This window comes from Lepidothrix coronata, unplaced genomic scaffold (genome assembly GCF_001604755.1).
Source record: "Lepidothrix coronata isolate B3197 unplaced genomic scaffold, Lepidothrix_coronata-1.0 Scaffold128, whole genome shotgun sequence".
Lineage (NCBI taxonomy): Eukaryota > Metazoa > Chordata > Aves > Passeriformes > Pipridae > Lepidothrix > Lepidothrix coronata.
The window spans coordinates 853,722-875,417 of NW_016690308.1; the positions used below are offsets into that span (position 1 = coordinate 853,722).

Consider the following 21,696-nt stretch of genomic DNA (forward strand, 5'->3'; position numbering starts at 1 on the left):
TCTGAGGACAAGTGACATTGGCCAGGACTCATCAGCACCTGTAAAAACAGATGTCATTGTTGCAACTTGACTGTTTCTTGAAAGGGTGACCATTTGCTTTTTGACACAAAAGTGAGAAATTGAAGAAAAACAGCCTAACTGCTCATTTAAGGCAGCCTGTTCCTTCCCTTCTGCTTAGCCTGTTAAAACCTCATTTGACAATCTGAGAGTTTAGCTCCCAGTGCTCTTGCTTAAAATATAACAGATGGCCTCTAATAAGTAAATTGAAAAGTGCAAATAAGGTTAAAACAATTTTTCTTTATTGAATATCATTAACTTCAAGGCTGTCCACTTTAAAATGCTAATTAAACCTCACTTCCTTTTGCAGGGTTCTAGTGAAGAAAGATTGCTGTGGGGTAAATTCCTCTTGTTTGTAGAGGACCAGCCCAGCACACTGATAGCAAACTGGGCTATTACATGTCCCAAGCTTAAAAAGTAGAGTTGGAAGCTTTCCATTATTTGTCCCTTCCATACCAGTTCCTTCCCACAAACCAAACACAGTCAAGAAGGAAATTCAAAAGAGGCCAAGTGTGAAACCCCGCTCTTCCACACAGCAAACAAAAGTTTCTCCAAAGGTCACTACTAGTCCAACCCAGTTTTCACACAGGATTTCTAACACTATGTTATAGCCCTGCAAAATGTCATGCTGCAGGTATGGAGCTCTGTATTCCTGGCACAACTCACAGAGTACAAGAGGTCCTTCAGCACCTCATCCCCACCTTACTCCTAATTTCCAGTGCAAATTTATTCCCAATCAGTACGTGTCACTTGCACGTGTGCCAATACTGTTCTTTGGCTTGAATAGTTTTTCCCCTGTTCTTCACCCCCAACCTGAAGGATTTTTACTGAATTATGGTATCACCTCACAGCTCCTACTTGCCTGGCAAGGCAACCTAAGCTTTCAGTCTCCTCTCCTGGGAGAGCCCTTCCCTTCCCCTGATCAAGGTATGAGCCCCCTTCCTCACCTGTTCCAGTTTTAATTCTTCTTTCTTCAGCACAAGAGAGCAGATTTGCAAATTTTCTCCCAGGCTGGGTCCTACCAGAATCCTGCATGAGGCAATGCTCCCACCTCAATTGGAAAGGCAGACAGGTGAGCTCAAGGATAACATTCACTTTCTCCATGGTCAGGTCATACTCACAGTTTTCAGTCATCATGTAAAAAAACTAGTATGTTTTTTACTTTTCAGCTCCTTTACTCTTGCTGAAAGTTGAGCTCCCAGTCTGAGACAGGTCCAAAAGGCACCACGACTCAGCCCCCATGTAAAACTAAAAGTGGTGGATGCAAAGCACCCAACTTTTTGGACAACAGCCTCAGGATGACACCCCATCACCAGGAGCAGGGAGCTCTGGGTACTCCCTCTGCCTGGTTTGATCCTGGGTCCCAGTTTGCAGACCAGCTTTTGTAGGCTGCAGGAAGCTCGGGGAGGGAGCAGTTTCCATGTCTCCCATAATCCTGAGCTGCTGTAGAGGAAAAAGTCAAGATGCACCAGGCCAGAAGAAAGGGAGCTTTGTCTGAGTGCCTGGGTCCCCTCACCAAGCAATGCCTGAGTCCAGATGCCTTCTCCCTCCCTGCTCTAAACACACGATTCTCTCTCATCTGAGCAAGTTAATTTACTTTGTCATTTAAAGATTTAGAGCATAAATTACAAAATGCAGAACTTCACAAAAATTACCTGTCCACCTCAGTGATTTCTCACGCAGACAATCTGGCTGAACATCAGCATCCCTCACCTCAAACTACTCATACTACAGACAATCCAACACTGCCTGTCCAGTGACTCGGAGTTACAGCAATGCCCCTGGGCCAAGATAGAAGGGAAAGAGCCTCTTGACATTTACTCTTGACTTTACAGGAAGCCTTTGCCCCACAGAGGCTCATCTCTGTCACTACAGAAACCCATGAACAAGGAGGCTTGAAAACCAACAGGCAGGGGCAGTTGTAGCAACACTTGTTTAACCAGTCCATTTATAAGTCATGCCAAAACCACACACAAGGCACACAAAACCAAAAAAATCTGTATTCACTGGAAAAACAGCAAAATAAGTCTGTGCTGAAGGGTTTTTGGGAGAGTCTGCCATGCTGCAAACATAGAGTCATACAGTGGTGTGAGTAGGAAGGGACATTAAGATCATTTAGTTCCAATCCTGCTGCCTTGGGCAGTGACACCTTCTAAAACCAAAAAAAAACAACAACTGTATCTTTTGAGCCAAGAGTCACTCTGAGGAAAACAAAACACTTTCACAGCAAGGGAGGGCTTGAAATGCAATTTATTTGCTTATTCATTCAGTTGAAGTCTCTGACTAAATCACATACTGGATTAGCTGTACTCTGTGTCTTCTCCTCCCTCCACTTGAGGAGGTGTTCCTTCTAAGGGACAACAGTGGTAGGGACCTGAATAATAAGGTTGAGCACTGGAAATCGGGAAAACATATTGTTGTCTTTCAACAACACCTTTCTTGATCAAAAGGGTGTTTCTGCTCTGTGCAACTATCCTCAAGTAGGACAGGAATCTAGGCAAGAAAGAATACCAGGAGTGACAGGGAATGTCCCAACCTAACCTAACAAGCTATGACAGCTGTGTGAAGACATGCTCCCAAGTGGCATAATCTGTGATATCAAAGTTGTGTGAGACTCTTTTGCTTCTTACTTGCTTTCTGCAAGATGTTTTATTTTAAGATAAAAGTCCTCAGCAAGAAGCAGCTCCATTTCTGCTCTGTTTTCTAAGCCCTTCTGTTACACAGCATGGCTTAGACTATTTTTTAAGGAGAATTCCATCTTCCAAAAACACCAGTATTTATCAGATCTGGAGCAGAGTTGAGGTTTCAGGAGGGTAGCACATACATGTCAATCAGAGAGTAAATATTGTCTTCAAACAGCAAGTTGAACAGACCTTTGTTTTCCTGTGCAATGCTCGTCTAAGGGAGCTGCCTTTCACTGAACCGGGGTTCTGAGCTTGCAGGCATAACACAAATGCCTGAGAGAGTCCAGACTGAAGGGATAAACCTAAGCAAGGGCATGCAACTAAAGGACAAAAAGCAAGAATATAAGTAACAAAGGTCTCAACATGTATCTGCTGGACATCTCCATGCAGGTGTATGGAGAGGACTGTCCAACAGAAGGTGGGGAGGTCAGTCTCATGGATTTGACAGTAAAAACAGAGCAGGTCTGGAACAAGAAAGCTTTCCAGCTGTACAGTGGTAACTGGGGACAAACCTAGTCTCCAAAGTTGGGACCAGCTTTCAATCAGGTCTTCAAGAGTCTTGGCACAAGAAGAAAAACAGTATTTTTCTGTCCTCCACACCACTGCCTTCCTACTCAGCAGGGAGGAACGTTTCACTCAGGAGACAAATCACCTGATCTGTTGTAGACATCTGCCACAAGGTAAGATGAACAACAGCCAGAAACTCCTCTCCCTTGTGGTCCTCTCCTTTGATTGTAAAAGGAGCCCATATGACAGCAGACAGAGATGTCTACACTGGTCAGATGAATCCTACACCTGAGTGACCAGACTTCTGTTTGGCTGATGAGATGCTAAAAGAGGAATGACAACCAGATGGATGCATTACAGGGTACTCAGGCAAAATACTCCAAATAAAAGCATCTTAAGAACATATGACAAATACCTGTCATCTAAAGATGTTAGAGAAAAAAACACTGTACACAATCATATCCCCAAAGTCATTAGGCTGGTGATTAAAGAGCATGTCTAATGGGCAGGCTGATGCACAAATGGATGAGGCAACTTGGTGAAAGACAGAAATCAGGGATCACAGCAGCATGCATAGGTAGTGATAGCTGCTCCTTCACCCTTCCCCTCAGGGTATGTGCTTAAGGAACACTGAAAGAAGTCACTGAGTTCCCACAATGGTTGAGACATTCCCAGAAGTCTGGGATCACCACAGAAACATTGTTCTGTTTGTCAAGGCCAACTTTAAGAAGGAACAAAGAAGCAGAAGAACAAGTAAACCAAAATGACTCTTGGGGCTGGATTTCAGCAGGAGACAAGTTCACTTAGCAAGGAATCACATCAGAGAAGATCTCAGCATCCCTCAGAAATGGAAACTGCTAACGAGGCAAACCATCTACAAGAAAAGATTGTTATCTGCTGCAAGAGAAGAAAAAATGGCCCTAAGGGGAAAAAATAATCTAAAAATCTTATATTCTGGCAATGTAAGCTGTGATGACTAAAAGCTCAGCCACTTGAACTGGCTAGTCAAAGAGGCTTGACCTAGGTTGTAATCAAAGCATGGAAGGTAAGCAAGGGTTACCCAAAAAATTCTACCCTTTTGCCTTGCACATCACATAGTGCTTTTGATCTGCACAAAATGAGTCTAAAGTAATAAGGAGGTGAGATCCTTTGGTGCGGGCATGATTTTGTACTCTATTTGCACAAGAGTATAAAATTTCAAGCCACATGAAATCAGGACTAAAGTCACCTTCAAGAGAAGGTGTTAACGAAACCTCTTCACTGAACAGTTATCCCCTGGTATCAGAAGAGTGAACGTTCATCCACTTGCCTATTGCCCTTAGCCATTTCTTTGCCAGTTTCAACCCAGTTTAACATGAGTGTTGAGACCTCACCAAAATCAAAATCCAAGAGTTTACATGAAAAATCAGAAGCTGAGAAGAAGTAAAATCCAAATTAGCACTTTTCTGCTTGGGAAGAGTTTATAATTTGGCCCCGTATTCATGAAAAGCACCAACAGCAGACAGTTTAGTTCTCTAAATTGTTGCTCTTTTCTTCCCTCAGCCCCTAACCTGCACGTAGCAGTCTGGGGACCAAGGTAATAGAAATAAGGATAAAACAAATGATTTGTTCAAAGTCCTGCTTTGGCTTTTTGTGGCTTTAGATACACATCCTTCGCTGCACTGCTCTGTGATCTGTGGTGGTAGCTCAACTCCAAAGGAAAAACGAGCTGAAAAACAAAAAGGTCCCACTGGGATCGTGCACGGTGCTATTCAGCTCAATTACTTATTAAAGCACCGACACAGCATAGATTTTTTTTCAGTACATTACTTATTCAATCAGAGCTCCAGCTCTCTCAGACTGATCCCTTAAGAAAAAGCAAACATCTTTCCCTGTTTGTTTCCAGCTGCATCACAAAAGGTTTTAAAGACTTCAGGCTGCAAAGAAAACTGTTTGTCTTTGGGTCATGGTAGAGCAGGAGCTTGTGGGTGAATCCAGTGCATCTCTGATTGACTGGTGAGAGCACAGGGCCATCGAGTTAAGGAAGCTGCTTGGATTTTTCCATGTAACTTCACGACCCACCTCCAACCTAGAGTAGCCTTGCTTTTTGCAGGACAGGAACTACAGGCTTAGACAGCGATGAACAATCTCTTTGTGGCAGTCAAGGGGTATTTGTTACAGGAGATGAGATCAATTTTCCATCAAGTTAATCCAGATTGGGAATAGTTAATCAGGTCCTTAAACGCAGAAGCTAACCTTTCGTCTACACAAGATGGGGATGCCATGTTGCTCACCTTGAAGAACAGTAAGGTCCCATATGGAGGAGGGAGGGAATCAACATCTATCAAATATTTAGAGGTAGAAGACATTGCCTTGCCTTTAGATTTCTGTTAGTTAAGATGTTAATTAGGTCATAGAATAACAGAATCACTAAGGCTGGAAAATAACTCCAGGATCGAGTCCAGCTGATACCCTAACACCGCCTCTGCTCCAGACAACTAGAACAACATAAGGTAAACAAAGCTGCCAAAAACTCCGTGTGGTTTTGGAAACCAAAGGGCACCAGATCCTTCCATCATGACGGACTTTTTTACAGGGATGTGCACATGACAGCAAGAAGACTGTGATTCCTTGGCAGGGTAATGTGCATTCCTAGAAAGACAAAAAAAAAGAGTGGTAGAAGTCTTATACCAGCATTTCTTCAAAGGACCTTTCAAGTGGGAGATTTACTGAGTCTTATTCTATCTGACACTAGTCAGTGAACATATGCAGCTTTGGTGAGCTGGAAAAAAAAGAGCTCGTCTATAAATTCTTGTACTCCAGACACCACTCCTCAGAGGCCAGCCCTAATAAACCCATCACCACAGAAATACTATAATTCAGTGGTGCCTCACTCCTGGCCCTTCAGAGCCCTGCATTCGAGTCTTTTCTCAGGGACTCCTGCAGCAAGCACGTCGTACATCAGCCACCCTGTGGAAACTGCTTTAATGCTAATGTGGGGCACATCAGAGAGCCTCAGTCAGCCCAGCAGAGAAGGAAGTGTCTCCTTCTCCCTCCTCAGAGAAGAGCTCAGGCCCATAAAGTAGTTAAAACATCCAGACAATATCCTATTAGCACCATATAATACCTTGTCAGGAGCCAAGATATTATCTAGAAATGTTCTACCATGTGCTATGAGCTGGGAAATGTAAGCCTTAATCTTCCTCAGCTGAGCAAGAAACTGACTCTTAGCCTCCATTTTCACAGGCAAATAAAGCCACAAAGCTACAAGAGACATCAGTCTTCTCACTCTGATAAACCAAACAAGCTACTCAAGAAACTGTCACCTAAACTGCGCAAAGCTAAAAGACCTCTCTGAATCCCTTCCCTGTGTGGTTAACCTTGATGTCAAACCAGTAACCAGGCAGAACTAAAGACTAATGATGGTGGTAATGCTGCTTCAACTAGCAGGCACTGTTTAACATGCATTAATTAATCCTTCTGCATCTCTCTACAGCCTTGTTTAATGACAAAGCAACTGCTGACAGTGGAGGCCTGAGAGAAGTATTATATGTTTTAGTACTGTACCTTGGGATCCAGAATAATAAGCACATAAAAAAGATAGATGTGTATTTCTAATGCCACCTTTTAAAGCAATTGCTTAAAAGAAGCCTGCTGTAGAAACTCGGAAATGTAATTCTTGACCTTCCTGAGTAATCATGCTAATATTGAGAGAAGTTGTCATTACTCAGTTGTGAACAAAAAAAGGTACTGTTCGTACTCACAAACCAAGCACTTGAATATAAAAGGGAGTGCAAAGGAGGAACGTGTCCATTCCCCAACCACTACAAGGGTGAGTTATGGCACGGGGTTCCCACTCTCACTGCAGAGATGCGGAAGGGATGGGGAGAGTGCTCCACGTGCTGCTGTAATGTGAGGAATATGAATCAGAGTCACCCAGCTCCAGCAGGGACATAATCCAGCTCCCACTCAATAAAGAGATCCTCTACTCCCTACAATTCCTGGCTTATTCCCTAGGCTCATTACAACTTCTGCAAGAAGTGAAGAAGGGCTTCAGTCACTTTCATTAAACAATCTGCTTTATTCCCAGAAGAAATTTTATCCTAAGGGAAAGATATCAGCACCACAGAATTGTGCACTAAAGTATTCCCACTTGCACAGGGTGATTTAGGATGTTCATTCAAATTCTGCAGTTTCCACCCATCTTTGCAGAAAGATCTCCTGGCTTGTATTTTCTCTTAAGATTTTTCTCAGGCAGAGGCTCCTTAATCTAGACTAACACATTTGAAGTGAAAGAATAGCAACAGAGCAAGAGAGTCACCTTTTCTGCTTGAGAACTCCAAGAAAGAAATTGGTTACTGGCAGTGTAAGGAAAAAAGTGACCTTGTTGCCCTGTTGGGAGCAGAGCACAACAAACAGAATTCCACAGCCATGACACCTGGAAGAGGAAAGGAAAACAGAATAACCCCAAGCTGATGTGCAGATGATCTGACTCTGCTTTTTGAAGCAGAAAGGAGACGTGTGAAAATTCCCATGTTTGTTTCCTTGTTTTCTTTATTTACAGAACTGATTTCAAGTAAAATACTGTGCTTTCCACAATCTGTAAAACCCAACCATATCAACCAAATCACCGCAGATACTCCATAGTGCCATGTAACAAGAATTTCCCTTCTCAGAGGATCCCAGGGAGTCTTTAAAGACTTTAATCAGCCTTCTCCACATATTAAAAAAAGACAAGTTAGAGATGAACAGAAAGTTCATCTCAAAAGATTTAAGCAGGAGAAGTTGCAGAATTAAGATACTGTGCTAGACAGGTATGCAGAGGCTGGCATGCCAAACACATGGAATCAAAGCTGACAGAGATGGGTAGAGTGACTCATTTATACAAGGGACTTGACTTGGCTTTGTCATCCAGCTCTTAGGTACTGAAAAGTACCTAAGAAAAATTGAAGCCACAAACACACAGAGCAACATGATGCTTTTTTAATCAGGTTTTCAATCACAATGTAATTTTTTCCCCCACCAACACACTCAAACACAGACATTTAGAAATTATTTGTCCACAAAGACGAATGAAATGATTTAAACAACTCCAGTAAATTCTGAGCAAATCTTTCCTGATCTTCTCCTTGGGAGTCCACTCAGCCGACATAAATTTTGTTTGCTTCTATTTCGCAAGACAAGAAGAGGTTGGGTTGTAGATAACCTTCTGTTCAAGCTCAGCATATCTTTTCAGAAGAGGACGATAGAGCTAAAAAGGAAAAAAAAAATAAATATGTCTTGGTTGAAAAATTAGATTTTTAAATCTCACTGCAGTTAAAAAAAAAATCTTCAGACCTGAAAAACGCAGCATCTTTGCAGGTACCTGAAGGTTTGGACTGTTTTTCCCCCAGTCTGCTGAAGAAAATGCTGCAGAGTTTTCCTTCTTTAAATGTCACAGTCTTTTTTACCATCACCTTTACAGCTTAATTTTAAGACACGCACTGGTTGTTCTTATTGTGGCTGTGTTCTTGCTATAAGTAGAAGTCACTTCCAGCAGAAGCAGCTCAGCTAAAGTCACCTCTCCCAGTGTGACATGCCCCCCCCCTCAGTAATAGCTGTCCTGATCACCCAGGCAGAACTCCTGTCCTTGCCTCCCTCCACTGCCCCAAGATGGATCACTGCCTCTGTCCCCTCCTCCTCTGCCTCGCTAATCACACACTGCTGCCCTCCAGCACAGCCAAATTCCACCATCAGACAGGTCCTCCTCAGCCAATATGCTGACCAGGGCCTTCTAAAATACACTCTGCACCTCACACTCCCTCTCCCACCCCTATCATACTCCTGTACCTGTTTGAGCTGCTTCTCTCCTTCACGTCTTTCACAGCCACAGCTTATCCCATCCACACTCTGCTCCTGGGACAGGTTCCTCACTCCCTAATTGCAGGCCCAGGGGGACAAATGGAGACCCAACTTCTATACACAACTACACCAAGTATCTGAGGATCTTTTTTTGCGTTTCCCTAGATAGAATTCTCCAGGAATTTTTAGATCCAGAATTGTTACAACCATAAAAAGAAGAATCAAGACTTAAATGTATTCAAAACTCCAAACTCAAACACGCCCTATGCTTTTGGATGTAGGAGAGACCCATGACACAGCAGAAACCTTGAATAAATCCCTTCTACTGGCTCCAAGCAAAACCTGTACTTCATCTAGATCTTGGAGATGCACCTTTTTCCTTCTCTCCTCTCTCTGGTTTTAATTGTACATCTAATAAAATCAGTAGTTTGACAAGTCATATCAGAACAGCTTCACTCATTTGCTGGCTGAAGCACAAAGAGACTGCCAGGAGCCAGTGCAGAGTCTGGTACAGGCTCAATCAGTCCTTAGCAGGATGCCATAAGGTCCTATCCCTGCCACAGTGAATCCTAGGGGCCACCAGTCTGGTCTACAAGCCCTCTGCACTGATGTTACTCATAATCAGGGCAGCCTCGCTCCTGGCTCCAGGTTCAGAGGGGTTATAGAGCCACAATGAATCATACCCAGTAAACTGAATTACTGCTTTCATCAGTAAGAGAGATCTAGCATTTAAATGCAATTCATCCCTTTCAGGACAGCCAACAACTGTGTATGTACATGCATGAAAAATTCAGGAGGAAAAATGTTTCAGGCATAAACTATGAGGACGTAGTAAGAGACAGGATTGTTCTTGTGCAGTTCTATGTGCAGCCCTGCAGTAGCCTCAGTGTCTGTAACAGTCACGCTTTACCAGATTAAAAAAAAGCCGTCACACAGTTTTCTCATGCAGCAAATAAAAAAATAGTGTCTTTTTGTTTCATCTTCCAACTGATGGCAAAATATCAGTTTCTGTGTTTGCCTCTTCCTGAGTGATAGTTTCAGCCTGACCAGTGAAACCTGAATTTATCTCTTCATTCCCACTTCCACCTTCCACGATGGCCAGTGAGTGTGACTTAATGGTCACATTCTGCAGAAGAAGCCTACTTTGATCAATTCATCCCTTTTACAAACCTGATGTTATAGACGTTGAATTACATTTCTACAACAGATTAAGTATATGAAGGGGAAGAAGAGAAGCACCTACAGCAAGTGGAAAGAGACACTGTCCTCTAGCCAAGGCATCACCAGAATGGTTTTTAAACCCACCTCACAGTGGCTGAGTCACAGAGTGTCTTTCACTGATTAAAACAGAGAAACTCCTGCCTCTGCAACAGACTCATTTGGTGACCCTGGGCCAGGCATTTAACGTGTGTGTGCCTCCAACTCCTCTTCTCCACAGGACAGTGATACTGAGATCCATGGAGATTTATGCAGATTTATGGGGTAAGAAAATAAAATGCACCATGAAATGTCACATTACTCAGCATGGTATTTTTATCTAACTATATGAGGGCCTTGAGGGCTCAGAGAAGTATATATATTTATTCTTTTCAGGTTCCCAAAGAATATTATTGCTCCCATTCCTGCTAAATATGCACATCAGAGTAAACAAAACATTGAGCAGGCAACTATGGCTATAGTGGGAGTATCAGTATGTCAAACAAAACCAGTTCCTCTGTTCACTGAAGCATCTATAAAGAAGACTGGCTATTTCTTACTTTGCTATTCTGTAAATTTGATAAACCTTACACATTTCTCAGCAAAGATTCAGCACAACAGAGCTGCATTGGTAAGTGAGCTCAAGCATTGAGAAAGCAGGCTCCATATTATTTATCCATCAGTAATTTTTACAAAATACACACAGCGCATTTAGCAGAAGGCTGGGAAGTATTATGGTTAATATATCACTCTAGATTAAAATATGTCGAAATAAATGAACAACCACATTTAGTGATACAGTTTCTTTTCCTGTTTACTGGACTTAAGCACTTAGCTTGCTAATTGAGACAATTCAAGCATTTGCAATAAGCTTCTCAGCCATTACATTAAATGAATGCTGCATTATGGGCCATCAGAAAAAAAAATGCAAACAAAAACTCAAGAATATTTCTTGTACTCTATTCCTGTTCATTGGGGTAAAAAGCTCAGAGGGACAAGAAAGGTCTTAAATTCCTCCTCTTCAGGGAATTTGCCTGTAATACCACCAGTCCATCATGGATGATAAGGGGAGCAGTACTACAAGCTTTTCACACCAGCTGAAGCTTGTGGCCAAAGCGGTGCAGCTGCCATGAAAGCACAGAGAGGAAGAGCCAAAAGGCACCAGCCGAGAACACGTCCTGAGTGTGCACACAGTTGTATCTGTGAAAGATGCTTTTCCACATCTGTCACAACTGAAGTGACTCCACAGAACCTTGGGCAACTCCTCCTGTGCAATTCCAGGAGTCTTTTTCCTGAGGCAATTATATAGATCTATTTTTATAATTGAGGTCCTAAGGGAATAAAAGACTCTCAGTGATGCATAAAAACACAAGAACATAAGTTCCCTCTCTGTCATAGCCTCAAACCTAATCCATCAAACCATGATATTTAACAGAAGTAATTACATGTATCACAACATGAACCTTATTATTGTCCATAATTTAATTGTCCTTGCTATATTACAGCCCTTTCTCTGGCTTATCTCCATAGCCTACCCCACAACATCAGCAGTACTCTTACTGCCTTGTTTACAAACCCTAAACTTCTCTCCTGGGACAATTTGGTCACCCTCTGACAGTCCCACAAATAAGTAAAGAAAACGCTAATGATAAATAATGCATTATAATAGAGAATAACTTAACCTGTCCTCTCTGAAAAATGCATTCATACTACGTTACCTTTTTCTGTAATCCAAACCAAATATGTCATTCTCATACTATATCTCAGAACCAACCTATGTACTCAACAGGGCTTTTACTGTTTACATTGTCCCTGACATCCTCTAAGAGCAAAGCCAGCTACAAATTATTAATACAAGTGACAATTCACATAGATCCTCCTATATCCTGCAATGCTCCATTAGCCAATCATTGGGAAATTCAAAATTTACAAATTACAAAGATGATGCTGATGATTATCTAATTTTAATCTACCCAGGTACATTTAATCTACCCTGAATAGATTAAAATTAATCAGTCTCTCACAAACATTTACTGCTTTTTTTTTAACCAAACTCGAATTACTCAAAGAGATTTGCTTAAAAAATCAGTCATTTTATTTTTCAAATCATAGCAATTGTTCACCTTTCTTAACACAGAAAGAATATTCATAAAGCAGAAAGAATTCAACAGTGTTCTGAAATACTCTGAAGACTTCTCCAAGGAACCACACCTCAAACAGCTACTTTGTTTACTTCAGATATCCATTCTTCAAGCCTATCTTAATCAGTTTAATAGGTAAAAAAATATTATTGGCTACATAAATCACTTTAATCAAACTCCCATCAATACCTATTATATTTTTGAGGCTGTATTATTATTACCTACTTTGAACTAAATTGCCAACCTGAAGAAAATCTAGAAAACCGACTCCCACCCCTACCCCAAAAATCTAACTCAAGAAAACATGATTATTTTAAATCAATAAATAGGTCATTATAACCTTCCTGGGTAATAGGGTCACTTCTATAAATCCACCTACTTACAAGGCAATTCACTGAAGTCAAGCAAACCTGTTAGGTTTACATTTTCCCTTCTCGAATTTTTGCAGGATTAATACATCTCAGCAGAGTCAATAATGCAATCAAAAATCACACATCCAGAGGCAGTGAACTGCACTGTGCCTTCTCCCTTACAAAACCCCACAGGGCAATATCACAGCCCATCTGACACTATGTCAAGGCACAGAGTTTGTATAAACACAAGTGACCAGCTCCCAGATAATCGTGTTCCCTCTCATGTTTTTTATTTTTGCTTAATTAACCAACTAGTCAACCATCTCTGTTTTAATAGACTACTAAAATAGATCTGAATTCTAACGTTGGAATAATAGATCCTTTCTGTCTGTTGTCATATCTTTATTGCTCTAGAATCTCCTGATTATTTTTGTCATGCTTAGTGGTTCTGATTAATCTTTCTCATTAGGGGAGAGAGGAGGCTCCAAAGAGGTGAGATTACTCTAATTTTTGCAATTCTGAAAACAGGGAAGAAGGATTCATAGGGTTAATCCACAGATGACTTGAGTTGCCCTGGTTGAGTAAGTGACCAAGGACCATCACCACAGTGGTTATTCCCAGAACACCTTATGACCCACTTGGGTATCGACAGAATTAGAAACAAGATCAAGTTTAACCCAAAAGTACTGGTAAATAAGGTTCAGCCAGGAGAAGTGGGGTCATAGCCACAGAGAGGGTTTTATCCTCTTTGAAATGGTCTCTTCAAGGCAGGATGGTCTGCTACAGGACAAAGTCACACTTTTGGCAGACAAGTTGGAACTTTTGAGACTTCAGTTTCCACTAACTACTCATTCATCTCCCATCACAAGCTCTCTGTTCTCCTTCTTGTGACTTTATTCTATTTTACCTGCCCATCAGTTTAATTGAACCAGAAGAGCTGCTTTGTGTGCCCTGCCCTTACTTTTTAAAATCACATTCATTATCACAAATGATCCCTCAGCAATCAAAGAAACACTTTTTTGCATTTTTGGTTCCTGGAAACCCCTACTGTGTGAATAAGCCTTGGCAATGAAGAAGAAGCTACATCAGACTGTCGCATTTGACCTCCATCTATGGGAGGTTTTCCTCTCTCCGATGATCTAACACATGTTGTCTCCAACCTATACCAGGAAGAAAGGATGAAGCCAGAGCAGATTGCTGTGTTATGACCTGTTTTTTCTCCACCCTGCCAAGATCTAGCTGTAGCCATCCAAAAAATGTATAGAAGTGGTCGGGGGAATTTCACATTGGTGAGCCAGACTCTTTCAGAAGAGCTCCTCAGCAAGACAGAACTTATCCTCAGGATGACTTTGAAGTTTATAAAAAGAACCATCATTTAAGTGAAAGGCTCTAACCTCAACAGAATGAAATTGGATGGACAGGGAGATGCAGCTCTGTAAAAAAAACAGAATCAGACTGACTCATTGCATTATGAATTTTTACTGCACTGTTCATGCTAACACACTGTATTACCGACAGGCCCTCTGGCTTTCTGCAGTTTCACAGCCGTGAAACTAGCCAGGGAATCCACCATCAACTGCAAAATTATAAGACAGGAAGGAAAAAGAAATGGTGTGGAATATGTAATTGCAAGAAGCTGTTTTTAATGGAATGAAGCTGGAAAACTAAGCTAAGGAGCAGGAATGGTTATTCCTTCACATGCTGTTTGGCCACTACCTTCCCTATCATTCACTCCTATATACTGGGGCAATAATTCACTGCTGTACATCATTTAAAACTAATAATAAAATGTGCTGTGAGAGCCAGGTCTAACCATGTGGAAAAGGAGAAGAAAAGTATAGAGAGGGAGATAATTAACTCTTTTAGCTTCCAGGCCATTTTATGCAGACAGTAAAATAGAAACAGGTAGGTGAATTCCCCAGTGATCTTTCCAGTCAGGTTTGCTTGGTCCCTGCAGGGGTGCAAGGTGTTTGCAGGGCCCCTGTGAGTGACAGCTGTATTCCCTGCCCTTGAGTTTTATAGCTGAAGCAGCACCAGGGGGTCAAAAGCTGGTCTCTGAGCACTCCCCACCTCTTCCCAAGCCAGCCTGGCAGCTTTTCATCACACAGCATTTTGGGGGGAACAGGTCAGCAATGTGAGGTTGAATCAAACACCAGGGATCTGCTCCTGAAGTGTGTTCCCTGCAGCGAGCTTCAGCTGCAACACACACAGCACAGGCCATCGCTGTTAATTATTTTATCTTTTAAAATGAGGGGGGAAGGTTGAGTAAATGAGATCAGATCAATCAAGTTTAAATTATTCAATGTCTTAATATTTCTGAAGGGGACTTCTATTCGATTACCGAGCTCCTCCATCTCAGTTAATAATTAAATAATATGCTGGCAGGCACAATGCAGCATGATCATTTCTATTATTACTCATGATGATATCTGGTGCTCCACTACACATGTAGCTGGGAGTCAGTAGTTTTGGCAGATCATTAATTTCCCAGTTTAAATAAAAGCTTTAAAACCTTGTTGCCTGTAGTTAGGACACATCCAAATCTCATAAATGGTAGAGCGTGCAAGGCTGTGTTGATGCAAACGAAGTTTTTGCACAGCTGAAGACAGTTAGATTCACCTTTGTTATTTAAACTTATGTTCTCTAGGAATCTTGCTCTATTTGTATTATTTATTTATTATTGCACATTGTATTTCAAAAGCTGTTGTAAACTAAAGCCTTTGGCACCTGATAGTGAGAGGTGCAGGGTTGCACTGGACAGGCTAAGACAATGATTCCTTCCTTGGTTTTACAAGGGCTGGAATCACATAGACAAGAACAATTATTATCTCTTTTGCTTTATCTGCTGGGCCTTAAAACACGAGCCTCACCATTAGATGTGCTGAAATTCAGAGGATGGGCACTGTGCCTACTGAATCCTCCCAGCTGTCACGTTTTCCAAGTGGAAGCTACAAGTGAATATATACAATTACTGCCCATTGTTTGTGATCAGACAGGAAGGATCTTTGGAGATGTTTCCCAAGAGGCCAGAAAACACCATCACCACCCCTTTTTCCATGCTGCTTCCTGCAAAGAAGACTGTTTTGTCAATAATATCAGTTACTACCTGACTGACCTGTATCCAAATGCAACCTACTTTATAACTTTTTCTGTCCCTTAAGGAACAGATTTTGCTCTGTGATCACACCCTGTTAGGGAAATTCACTCTCACAGACCAGGATGGAGGGGACCAGATTACTGCACCATTACAACACTAAAATCTCACAAAATCAAATCTGTCTTTACAACAAGGAATAGGAATCGTGTAAGCAAATTTTTTTTTTAAATGATCTATTTTACTAGAAGAATTAATAAACCACTACATTTTGAAGCAGACAGGAAATGAAAAGAAAAATGGTATTCCCCAGCTTGCTCACCTCCTCAGCCCCAGCTGTGGGTGTAACAGCCAACCTGGGCTCTGGTGCTGATTTCACGACATCAGCCAAGGACACATTCCTCTCAGCTACAAGTCCTGCAATGAGAATCACAATCCTGATCAACGCAAAAAAAAAAAAAAAAAAAAAAAAAAAAAAAAAAAAAAAAAAAAAAAAAAAAAAACCAAAAAAAAAAACAACACAATGAGGAATGTGCCTTGACTCCCTGGCAAATTAATACATTATATCGATCTTCCCTGGTCAGGTCAGCATTCAGGATTGAAGGATAAATGGCAGAAGATCTTACATTCCTGTGCACTAGCCTAGGAAGGGGGGACTCTGTGATTGAGTTTTTGCCAATCACTTAATTTGTACCCTGGGGAATAGGTAAGCAGCAGAAACGCTGTTCAACAATATCAGTAAATATTTATGGCTAAAACAATACAGTAAACAGCAGTGAAAACATGTGGAAGCAAAGGATTCAAGGACAAAATGTGACTAAACATAAAAAGGAAGATAAGTTAAAATGCTTTCAAGAAAATATCCTACAAATTATTAAATATATTTTTATATAAGGAAGCAGAATAATAGGGGAGTTCTGCTACTGCAGCATTCTGCATTGCAAGTGAATCAGAGCATTTCAGGAGCTTCTTGTACACCTGCTAAGAACCCCAGGCTAATTGTGAAACACCCCACTTACAGATGTACACTGCAATATCATTAAAGAGCCCTTGCCATCAGTATTTCATTTATATTAGCAAGTCTTCACTTTTCCTCAATTTCTTTGCCTTGCCAAGAATGAGTCAGCTGAAAGCATCAATCAAAAATGCCATTTAGAAACACACACAGCAAGCCCCTGGGGCTTGGCTGGCAGAGGACCTGAGTCCCTCATTCAGCATGGCATCCCAAATCTTCACTCAAACGCTCTGTCAGCCAAGCCTCCACATTTCACATGCCAGACTGGCAGAGGGAATACAGAGCTCCCATACATACAAAATATCTGAACAAACTTTAATGATGGCTCCTTATTCCACATACACCCACAGACAAGGAATTTGCCTGCAGCATTAGGTGCTGGGAAGATTCTGGTGGCTTCTGAGGCAGTAGGGTAAAGTTGAGTACAGGGAAAAACAGTTTGGAAACTGGACCCCCAAGGTGCAAAAATGGTCCTATTGTGGCTTCAAATGTACTGATAATTGAACAGTGCTGTTTCCACTGTCCTGAAACGGGTACTCTACCTGAGAGAACCCTTGTGTTTTTTCTAGAAATAAAAAGGAGGGCATGCTGTGTGCATTAAACACACCAACTGAAGTTTTGGCTGTGCAATTTTCTGTGCTGTTTTCAAATGCAAGAGAGCGTGTAGTCTTCAGATGCTATAATGTGACAGCAGAATTTGCTACTAAAATTAAAACTTGGCTGATTTCTTCTGATGGTTGATGTTATCTTTTCCAGACTTGTTGCAATCCCATGATCGTACATGAACTTGTAGAGAAACTACCCGTGTTTTAAGGACCAAATCCTAAAGCTTCTAGGTAGAAAAACTGAGGCTAATGAAAGTTGACCTAAATAAGGACTTCAGAATTTTATACACATTCCTCAAATTGTTTAACTGTAAGATATTAGAAACTGTTTTAAAATACGTGCATAAAATTTCATGCCTGGGATTCAAGTCTTAAATAGCTGATGGCTCACCCTTAACACAAAGCTGCATGCATTAATAGATATAAGTTAATTAACACTGTAAATCTGGGGTTTGGACTGTTGCATTACAGGGAGTGATGCAGTACAGTAAGCAAAATGGTCAACCTAAGAGTATCCCAAGATTTATTCTCCTACAAAAGAAAGTGCATGAAACCCAGGACACCTTCCATATCCTTCAACCTGACGTTTAAAAGCTGGAAGATAAACATAGGTTTAATAGCATCTACTTGGCCAGCAGTATTACAGGTTCTGTTGTCCCTGCCCTCACTGATCTTCCATCCTAGGATCTACCTTTTGTTTGGATTGAACATTTCAGCAACCCAGTTTACAGTCCAGTCCACAAACTGGGGCAGCAGGTTACACCAGCACCTTCAGTTGGTTGTATTCTTCCATGGATGTGCAACTCAACATATTAAGATCCTAAGCTTTCCCTGGACAGTATCAACACTTTCCACACCCTATCCCTTGGCTGAGAAGCAGCCACAAGACTTGTAATTATAATGTAAACATTATTCTTGGGCCTAATCCAAGTGTATTAAGGGCAAAAACCCCTCTTTGACCGGAGTGACCTCCCAGTCAGAAGCACACAGATTTACTCTCCCCTCATTTTCAGTAACGTTAATCCCAAGCATTAACCAACTGAAATTAAATTCCCTGCCTGCTCACAAGTATCCCCTTGCAGCCTTACCATGAATTGCTCTGTAAGCACTTCCCAAGCAAGCGGAGTTGGCGGTATCAATGGTGTACACCGGCGCGTTGAACACATCCGACAGCACCTGAGGAGTATCAAAGCATTGTCCATAGAAGACAAGGGACAAGCAAACCCCTGTCGCTGCTTGGGAAAACAAGCAACTTTCATCCCCTCCCAGCCAAGCACACAGGAACCCATGGAAAGAAGCACTGCAGACAACAACGAGCCCTGAACTTGTCACACAACAGGGTATTGGCAATTCTGAGCTGGAGAGGTAACTGCAGCCAGGACATAAAGTCTCATTTCTCTCCAGATGTCTTGATTACAAGAGAAGAGGGGCCTGGATGCATGCACCATCTCCCTCAAAAGCCTGCACAATCAGCCCATGTCAAATGTTTACATCAGGGCAAGGAGACCTGCTAAGGAACCCACAATTGGAGATTGGTTTTTTCCATTGCATTCATGGTTGATTCAAGCCAGCAGGAAGGAGAGAAGAACTAGTCATGGCTCCTCAGTTCTAAACTTGGACACAAATAAAGCTCCAGCAATATGAAGGCCTACTAAGCTTGTCTTCTTCATCTCCACCATTCCCATCATATTAGGATTAGCAAGAAGAATGATACAAGAGCTGGTTACACAGTCTCTACATTTACCAGGAGTTTTCCTGTATTTAAGGCAACCTTAGCTATGAAGATATATTGAGACACTTCTTAACTTGGCTTGAGCAACACAAATAAAATTTTACAGGCAAAGAATTTGTTATGGTATCCAACAGATAATAAAGTTATTCGACCACACATCATTCTGCACTGAAATCAACACCAGGCATCTCACATCCACAGAGAACATGTGCTCTTTCCTACAGTGTAGGTTTAGGAAAACAATACAGAAGGGGAAAAATTAAGACATGTTTGGAGAGGGACATGAAAGGTTCAATAACTCCTTTCCGAAAACATTGTCAACAAATGCTTTCCATTTTGGTCTCATCACTTCTCGGGCTGCAGGTGCCTCTCAGGCTGAGCAGCACAAAACACAGGCAACAATTCTGATATAACTTATGCTGGCTTTATTACTTTTGCCAAAGGGAAAAGCATCTCACCCAACTTACAGCCATGCAATCAAGTTGAAAATAAGGCCGGAACGTCCAGGAATCCAAACCACTTGGATTAGTGCAATACAACCCTGATCCTGGAATTTACAACCCTACTGATTGACAGGCCCCAGGGCTTCATAAAAGATGACTAAGAAATTCAATCCACATCAGCTACGGAAAAACATTGTATATGACATTTCTACAGGATTTTTCTTCTTTTTTTCTGAAGGTTTGTGGAGAATCTGCAAATCAAAACCTTTTTAAAATCACTGATTTTCATAATTTTAAACAAAAGTAGCTGATTGCTAACTAGAATCCAAGGAAAGCCTGAGTTTATACACTTAAAATGTTCTCTTCTGGTAAGATAGCTAAGTCAGTATTGCCTATCTTCACTTGCAAGCAAGCACTGAGCAACACATGAGCTTCAATGCTAGAGGAAAAATGAAAAATTAATCATGGTATCTATTAAAAAGCCCTCTGGAAATTATAAGGTCACAGAGCACTAGTTCTGTCCCTGTCCTGCCAGCCAATACTACGATGTTGTTTCAACACATTCCCCATCAGTTTCTTCATCTCATCTCTAATAGGTATGTCTTGTCTTAAGCTTGAATTGTGCAATCCTTTGGACAATAAGGATTTTCTCTTTTTGCATCTCTGCAGAGCCTCATACAATGCAGCTCTGTCCTGCACTGAATGCTAATAAGTGCTGAAATGCTACAAATAACAACTAATTTTTGTTCCACGTGATCATAAAATTAAAATTACTCAAAGTTCATATGTTTGGTAAGTCATTTGAAACTGTGGTATTTCTCATGAATAATTTTAAAAGAAACAGTTAGAGGTTTTACTGTTTAAAATATTTCACTGTGTTTCATGTGGTCATTAATCAAGCACCACATACGTTATAAAAAGCTTCCCAGAACTATGGAGAATGCTGCCCTACTAAATTTTTTTAACAGATTTTCCTACGTTGCCTCCTTTGCAGTGTAAAATATAGGAGTTACTGAACGTTGATTAATTAAATGATAGTCTTTTGTTGCCCTGGAACAAATTATCCAAAATTGACCATGATAAGGGTGGGAGCTGTTATTCTTCATGCAACTGATATGGTTTCTGAGGTTTTGATTAAATTAAAAAGAAAGATCCAATTAAACAGTTATTGAATTAAGTGAATGACACTGTATTGATCATATTATTTTAAGACACTTCTAATGAGTTTTAAAACCAGCTGAATTGTTATACGTGAAAAGCAAGCACCACAGCTACCACTCTCCCATCCCCATGATTTTTCAGCTCTGTGTGCTGCCAAATTACATGTTATAAGAGCATTCAATTCTCTGCCTTCATTCCACAGCAAGGAAATTCTCCTGGCACCTAACATAGAAATAAGGCTTTAATAACAAACTCATCTATGAATCCAATCTCTTTCCTGATGTATTCTTAGCAGAATTACCCCTGTAAGGACCAATGTTTTAAGCAATTAACCTATCAGTTAATTTTCCAGTGTCAAGTTACTAGGCAAAATAACCAAAGCAGATGAAGCAAAGTGACATCTGCAGGCAAAACATGCCAAAGTTGCTGTTCCCCAATCAGCTGTACCACCAACGTTTATACAAACATCTGGTTTAGATGCCTTGGGAGAAACAGCTTTTTGCTCTTCAACCTCCATTTATTCCAGCTCAGGTTTTGTAGAGCAAAGAACCTTCCTTTCCTGTGATTGGAATTGTCGAAGAGCATGGAGTGCAGTTAAGGCTGGCCTCTACTCTCTGGAGATGATGGAAAGGGATTGGCATCTCCAGAAAACAATCTACCCCAGAGAGCTCTTTGGCTCACCCAGAGAGACACATTTACACTTGTTAAGTTAAAACACCATCCAGTTCCCTTTGCACTGTAACTGATGGGATCTCCCCCAACTGTTACAGGGCTGACAGATCGTAAACAGACATCACATCACAGATGACTGGATTTGGGCAAGGTGAATCCCAACCTAGATGTCTGGCTCTGTGCTAGCAAAATCCAGGTGAGACACCTCTCACCAT

General features: G+C 41.2%; 1 protein-coding gene across 2 annotated transcripts in view; it reads right to left on the bottom strand.

The window, feature by feature from the left end:
* Window positions 1–8,196: 8,196 nt before the first annotated feature.
* The window catches only part of XYLB (xylulokinase), an 89,512-nt gene continuing 76,012 nt past the window's right edge, over window positions 8,197–21,696 (bottom strand). For both annotated transcript variants that reach the window (XM_017826509.1, XM_017826508.1), the window contains exons 17-19: window positions 18,562–18,649; window positions 16,176–16,270; window positions 8,197–8,478 (exon numbers count right to left, since the gene is read on the bottom strand). In XM_017826509.1, the coding sequence (XP_017681998.1) occupies window positions 8,395–8,478; window positions 16,176–16,270; window positions 18,562–18,649 (267 nt within the window). In that variant the 3' untranslated portion in view covers window positions 8,197–8,394. The remainder of the gene's footprint in view (window positions 8,479–16,175; window positions 16,271–18,561; window positions 18,650–21,696) is intronic.